The sequence below is a fragment of the Theobroma umbraticum genome, unplaced genomic scaffold (assembly GCF_002168275.2).
Source record: "Theobroma umbraticum cultivar Fairchild unplaced genomic scaffold, ASM216827v3 scaffold_95.0, whole genome shotgun sequence".
Classification (NCBI taxonomy): Eukaryota; Viridiplantae; Streptophyta; class Magnoliopsida; order Malvales; family Malvaceae; genus Theobroma; species Theobroma umbraticum.
The window spans coordinates 2,912,914-2,920,536 of NW_018397257.1; the positions used below are offsets into that span (position 1 = coordinate 2,912,914).

Sequence of the window (7,623 nt, forward strand, 5' to 3'; positions counted from 1 at the left end):
ATGCTTTGATTCCTATTGATGTCAAGTGATTGATGTTAACACTAACAAAGTAGCATTCATTGGTAAAGAATCAAGAATATGTATGTTTTCTTTCTTGATGAGTTCAAGTTTAGTGAATCTTGTTTTATTGCCAATGATATATGTGATAGTTGGTTGTGGCATAGAAGACTAAGACATGCTAGTATGCACATTATTTCAAAGCTTTTGAGAAAAGACTTAATCATTGAACTTCTAAAGATATCATTTGAAAATGATAAGGTTTGTGATGCATCTTAATTTAAGAAACAAGTTAGAAGTTTATTTCAATCTAAAAAAGTAATGTCAACTTTTAGGTCGCTTGAATTATTACATGTTGACTTATTTGAACCAATCACTATTGCTAGTTTAAGAGGCAAGTCATATGGCTTGGTTATTGTAGATGATTTCTCTAGATATACATGGATTTTTTTTTCTTGCTCTTCAAGATAATGCATTGCCAATTTTTGTTAAGCATTGTAAAAGAGTTCAAAATGAAAAATGCCTTACTATTGTTAATGCTATTGTTAATGTCAAGAGTGATCATGGTGGTGAATTTGAAAGTGACAATTTTAAAATATTTTGCAATGAAAATAGTTTTGATCACAATTTCTCTGCTCCTAAAACTCCATAACAAAATGGAGTTGTTGAAAAAATGAATAGGACTTTAAAAGAAATGGCAAGGACAATGCTTTATGAAAACAACTTGCCAAAATATTTTTAGGCTGAAGTTGTGAACATTGCAACTTACATTTTGAACAGAGTTTCTATTAGAGCTATGATTTCTAAAGCCCCTTATGAGCTTTACGAAGGAAGAAAACTTAATATTTTTCATTTATGAAGTTTTAATTCCAAATGCTTTGTTTTAAATAATGGAAAATGCGCCTTGGAAAAGTTTGATGCTAGGAGTAATGAGGCAATTTTCCTAGGCTATGCATTGAACTTTAAAGCATATAGAGTGTTTAACAAAAAAACTCTTTTTTTTTTTAAAAAAAAAGTCAATTCATATTGTTGTTGATGAAACTAATGCTGCATAAAAGAAGGTGGTGTGTAATGATGATGATGCAGATGACATTAAGAAAAAAATGGAGAAGATAAGCTTAGATGATAAAAAAAATGTTGAAGAGAGCTTGAAGGATAAAAATGATGAAAAACCACCATTAGAAGACTTGCAAAGAAATGAAGAACAATACAATGATCTTCTTAGAAGTTGGACATTTGTAAGGAATCTTCCTCAAGAACTAATCATTGGTGATCTTTCGAAAGGTATAAAAATTAAAAGGGGATTAAAAGAATCTTGTGAGTTTCTTGCATTTATATCATAAGTGGAACCAACGAACTTTAAGAAAGCTAAAAGGGAAGAGATTTGGATGATAGCTATGTAAGAAGAGTTGGGCCAATTTGAAAAAAACAAGGTTTGGTCCTTAGTTCCTAGGCTAACCATCCATCCAATTGTTGGTACAAAATGGGCCTTCAAGAACAAGATGGATGAGTTAGGAAATGCGGTGAGAAACAAGGCAAGATTAGTTGCTCAATGGTACAATAAAAAAAAAGTATTGATTATGATGAAACTTTTACCCAGGTAGAAGCTATTAGACTTTTTCTTGCCTATGCATGTTTTATGAACTATAAATTGTTTCAAATGAATGTTAAAAATACATTTCTTAATAGCTTCATACAAGAAGAAGTATATGTTGAACAGCTCCCTGGTTTTGAGATCTTTGATAAAATTGATCATATGTATAAACTTCATAAAGCCCTATATAGATTGAAACAAACTCCTAGAGCTTGGTTTGAAAGGCTTTCTAAATTTTTAATTAAAAAAAAGATATTCTAGGGGGAGTGTAGCCTTGCCAAAAGTGTTAGGGGGTAATCTCAAAAATTATTTTTACACGAATGTTTATTTTTTATTAATAAAACATAATAAAATAAAATAAAAATAATAATTAGAACATTGTGTAAATTAAAAATCACACACAATGATATTTATGTGCTTGCATCATAGGCATTTGATTTGAATTAAATAAAATATATGAAAATCCTCCAATAATGGAATTTTAAGAAAGTTATGAGTGATAATTTCTTGAAAATTTCTACATTAGAAAATTTTCTAAAATTATACCGAAAGTGTTAGAATTTAGAAAAAATTTCAAATATATATAAAGAGTTTGCATTTTTAAAAAATTAAAAAAATAAGAAATAAAAATAATTAAGGAAAACAAAATTAAACATAAAATGAAGGCTTATTTATCAAGATTAAAAATATATAACACATGATTGATTAATACGATTATTAAATGGGCATCATGGGGTGCTAATACCTTCTCCACGTATAATCGTTCTCCCAAACCTAAATCTTTTTCATCGACCGGAACCTATTATTTTAATGAACCAAAATCCAGTGCTAGCGATCAATCACATCAAAATAAAAAAAAAATTGATGATGACTCATCTTTTATGTCGAATGGTTGGGTTTTGAACTCACACGTTATAATACAATCATTTAAATTTGATCAATGCATTTGATAGTTCAATTTTAGAAACCATTTAATGGGAGATTTTAGATGAAAAAGTGTTGAAAATTTTAAGTCAATTATACTTAAAGAAAATATTTTTATTTAATTACATTAATCTTTTATATCTTTCATTTCTTTTAACTATTATCAACTAAAATTACTTATAAAATCATACTTCTCTTTTATAAAAGGTTCAATAGAAATATCTATTCTGTATTTAATTTTTAATAGCATACAAAACAATTTTTATATCATAAATTGAGTACTTAAAATTTTCAAAAATCAAAAGAAATCAATACTTAATTTTGAAGCATTAAATTTTTTCAGTTTATTTGGAATAGCTATAAAGCACATAATAAAAACGTCTTGCTTTAGCGTTGCGCCTCTTACTTGATCATGAGGTCGGCACGGAAAAGAATAAAAAGTAATTTGAAGCTGGTATCGACATAAATGGGACAATGGGTGCATCAGAGCTTTCGCTGTCATTTTCTTCTATAGGACTTTTGGCCGGAAATTCTTATACAGAAAGATAGCATTTGAGAGTAGAATACACAATAAGCTTTGTAAGCAAGGAATTAGGGATAGAAATTCAATGGTGGGGAACTCCTTTCTTGTCCACTTGGGGTCAAAGCATCTCTTAAACTAAGGGATGCGTATCCCACATGCTTTTCCTCTTTTTATGCATTCCTTGAAGCATTCCAAATAAACCATGTATGCAAGTGTAACGTGCAAGATGTCACAAATTTTGTAGTGCTATAAAGCAACCTTAATTCCATGATTAAAGGTAACTGAGAAAGCAATGTGATTTAAAGAAAGGAAATGTTATGATGAAGTTTGCAAAACTGTTTTGCATGCCAATTAATGCACCAGTAGTCAATTTAGGGAATCAATTATTCCTTGTCTTGACAGTTAAACAACAAAGTCATTCATTACTTGAAAGTTTAACTATATATTAACGCACATAATACAAAATTACGAATCGATTACAACATGATATGCAAAAAAAAAAAAGTGATGACACTAATTTTAATAAATATTATAATATATTTGAGCATTTGCGTAACTGATAAGTGTGTATATATTTCTCTTAAGAAACCAAATTCAAACCTCCTTTCCTTGTGTAAAAAAATAGTAGACTTCATTTACACTCCTTGTGATTTTAACTTTTTTCACATGCATTTTATAATTGTTTCTTTTTTCAATTAACATCTAGCGGATATCCTTTTTCTTTTCTCTAAATAATTCATGTTCTTTAAGGAGATTAGTTGTTAATTTTATCTAATAAAATTATTAAAATGCTTTCAATTTAAAATAACTTATTTGTTCTCACTTAATGGTATTTTTATAATTTAATTATGAAAATTGGACATCTCAATTTTTTGTGGGAATAAAAGGTATTCATAATGAGTTAATCGAGAAAAAAATATATTCATAGAGTGCTAATTGAGAAAAAAAGAAATTGTAAGATATTATAAGAAAAAAATTGAAATTATAAGAATATCTTAAAAGGAACCTATGCCTCGACCATATAAGATTCCTTTCACATTGCTCTTCAAAAAAAAAAAAAAATCCTTTCAGATTGAGTGGTAGTATAAATTTTTTTTTTAAATGTTTTTCCCTTGTATATTTGGAACCATCATCTGCTAGAGAGTTGAATGCAGCTGAAACTAAGGTAATGATTTTATACTTTGTGTAAAGAGAGAAGAAAAGCCTGCATGGCTATTGTAACAATCTGAAGCATTGCCTCTATATATCTGTATCCGTTCTTCTCTTATAATTTTATCAATAATTTGCTTAAAAACGTCCACCAGAATATAGGATGACTTATGGAATTTAATTTTATCAAATTCTTCATTAAATGTTGACAGTGATATTTTTCTGAGAAACCATACATTGTGAGGCTTGAAATGGAAGGTTGATGAGAACGATGAGTTGTGTTAATAGATATTATTGGTAGCTTGCACAGACCAACGATAGCTATATATTGTCGAGTCTCAAGAACAACTCTTAGCAATGGAAAAGTTATTGTGGTAATCAAATAGTTAACATCTCTGGTGATAAAGGAATAGTGGGGGGAATGGCCTCGTGCGGGGAATAGGAATGAAAATGCACTGTTAACTTGAGGTATAATCAAAATAACATATGCACAAATTCAATTGATAAAGGAAAGTGACATGTAATTGACAATGATCTCGTCCTTCGTAGTGTTTGTTTCCATGTACAGAATTCTAATTAAACCCTTCTTTTTATTGGAGAAAAGGTGAAGAAGCCTTTCCACGTTCAGTCAGGTAATCATACCCCTCGGGGGCTTTTGTGTCAACCTCTATAGTCTAAGACAAGCAGCGAAAATGAAACAGGCATGTGGCCAATACATCAAACATATTCTAATCTCCAGCTTGTAGAAACCTCAAACAGACCTGTCAAATACCTCAAGAAGTGTAATATTCTTCCCATAATAACCATTATCATCATACTCATAATTTCTTATTGACAAAAACAATGCCAACATTTATTTATATTAGTTTCTTCAAATATTTTGTGTGCTTTCATTTATTTATTTGTGAGATATGGCCCTCATGTTTCCCATCCAAAGTCATTTTCAAACATGAGCTTGCCTAGGATGTTCACCGAATATGAGTTGAAGGCAAGTTGGCAGAATCAGCCTCCTTTCTTAGAAGGAGATGCGGAAAAAGATAGGGGTTGTTAATTTCTTGCTTATGCAAGGATATGTGGAAAGCTACTGCTTAAAAAAATGTTAAATATTCCTTGAGTATCAAATTGTTCTTTAGCATTAACTTGTTAATAACTCAGTTGAGTTCACTGTATCCATTCTTGTAACTAAGTTGCATCATTCTTTTTTTAAAACGTGATTTGGTTTCATGCCATAACAAAATAGCTGAAGATGCTTAAATCTTTAAAATTATCTTGCAATCAATTCAAAATAAATTAGGGATTGTTTACTTCTTAATTAGTTGCTGCCAAGATGCCATAAAGAAATTCTTTTGTTTAATAATTAACTTTCTATATAATTACAATCACAATGAAATCACCCTAACCCCCAAAGCCCATGCATTCAAACCTAACAAATTTTACACAGAGTCTCTCCCTAGGTAGCAGCACACTTTTTTTCAACCCTCCTCCCCACAAGACATTTAGCTGTCATTAAGCCCCAAATTATTGCAAAGCTTAATTAAAATGAGGTGGGGTTTGCACCAACCTTACTTTGTACACATGCTTAATTGATATCTATTTCTTACTCCTTTTTCATTTGTCTTTAAAATCTACCTCTCGATGTCCATAACTGCATAGCCATTTCCCATATGAATAAAGCTTTTGGGCTTCCCATGTTTGCTGATCTCCTTCTGCGATTCAACATCATCAGAATCTTCTTCCAGTTCGAGCGCTTCTTCCTTTGCCAATGTTGAATACTCGACCTTTTCTCCATATAATTTAACCAAAACCAAGTAGAAAGCCATGGAAAAAGCGGTTACAACTATCAAGGTCCAACTGAATAGAATATTCACCAAAGCTTTAGCTCGGTGTAGTGCCTCATCGCTGGAGCACCTAACCACCTGGTGACCCTCTTCCAAGTGGATGAAGCAGCCTTTTGAAACCAAGGCTGGAGTCCAGAGCATGTACCCCATGACTATGAGCCACACACCTTGATACAATATACTGAGAGACCGAACAAAGCTGACCATAAAACTTTTAGGAAGCCCAATTGCCATTAGGGTGGTGGCTAAAGAAACAACTATGGCACTCTGTAGAAGCAGGTGATATTGACCCTCAACTCCCATGTGATCTGCCGAATGAAGGTGGAAGAGGAGGAGCTGTTGGGCGAAAGCTACTGCTCCCAGAAACTCTGTCAGGGCAGACTTAGCTTTGGGGTTAATTTTATCAAGGAGTAGAGCAAAAACCGCATAGGTCAAGAAAGTCATTGATATACCGGCGTGCTCAAAGTTGTGGAGATGATTTGATGGGATGGTTCCGTCGGGGTCAAACGGTTGGTGCCTTTCAGGGCCAATAAAGAGCTCCATGGAGATGGAGATGGAGGAGCCTAGCATGATGAAGAACAGCTCTAAGTACCTTAATTTTGATGAGGGGAACCATGGAGAAGATGTGTAGGAATTCGGGTGGAGAGCGTGGAGCTTGATGTGATTAAAGAGATGCCACAAACCAAGTACAAAGAAGGCTAAACCTGGTGCAACATGCCCCACTAAAGAACCCATGTCTTGCTCGATCAGTGTCCAACTGTTTTTATTTCCTGCTTGTTTTGTGTACTGGAGAAAGAGAGGAAAAAAGAGGAGGGGCTTCTTTACAATGAAGGGGGGCGGAGAGGGAAGGGGAGGGAGAGTTGAATGAAAAAAAGGAGGCAAATGGGCGAAGGGTAAGGGAGCTAGTTTTAAGGGTGGGTTGGGGTTGAATTTCTAAGGACTCTAGAGCCTTCTGTAGAAAGTTTGAACACTTATGGTGAGTTAAGGAATGAGATTAACACGTTGACCATCAAGCTATTTAGCGAACAAAGGCAGCCCCCTGTTTTCTAGAATACAGAGTTTACAACCCCCAAAAAACAAGAAAAGGCAGAAAAAAGAAATCCAAAAAACCTTCTGTAAATGACAAATTAGCCCCCGAAATGAAAAATACCGTATTGTTCCAATTTTCAAAATTCAGCCATCAAGGCATGTGTTTCATGCTTTGCTAATTTGTATCAAAGTCAGGCGTTGCCAAGAAAAGTAGGAATTTGCTATTTAGGCCGCTTTTCCATTCTTTAATGCGGCATGGAATGATTTTAATTTGATAAAAACAATTTTGATAGGCTAAAATTTACCACATACTATTGACTTAGAGATAAAAACGTCACGTAATTATATTATTATGTCACATCATCATTTATTATGATAAGTAAACATATGACGTCAATATCACATATCATAAAATGATAAATAAAATTTTAATTAACAATAGATAATTTACCTTTAATCATAATAATTTAGTTAACTTAAAATAAAATTATACAAACTTGATTGAATATAATAAGATTATAAAAGTTTATTCAAATTTTATTCGATAGTTCAAGAATTTTTTTTAAAAA

At 32.2% G+C, this 7,623-nt stretch overlaps 1 protein-coding gene across 1 annotated transcript; it reads right to left on the minus strand.

The window, feature by feature from the left end:
- Positions 1-5,603: 5,603 nt before the first annotated feature.
- On the minus strand, positions 5,604-6,953 carry LOC110412297 (uncharacterized). The gene has a single exon (XM_021422827.2). The coding sequence runs from the start codon at positions 6,758-6,760 to the stop codon at positions 5,813-5,815; it is 948 nt and encodes a 315-aa protein (XP_021278502.1). The 5' UTR covers positions 6,761-6,953; the 3' UTR covers positions 5,604-5,812.
- Between the last annotated feature and the right edge of the window lie 670 nt (positions 6,954-7,623).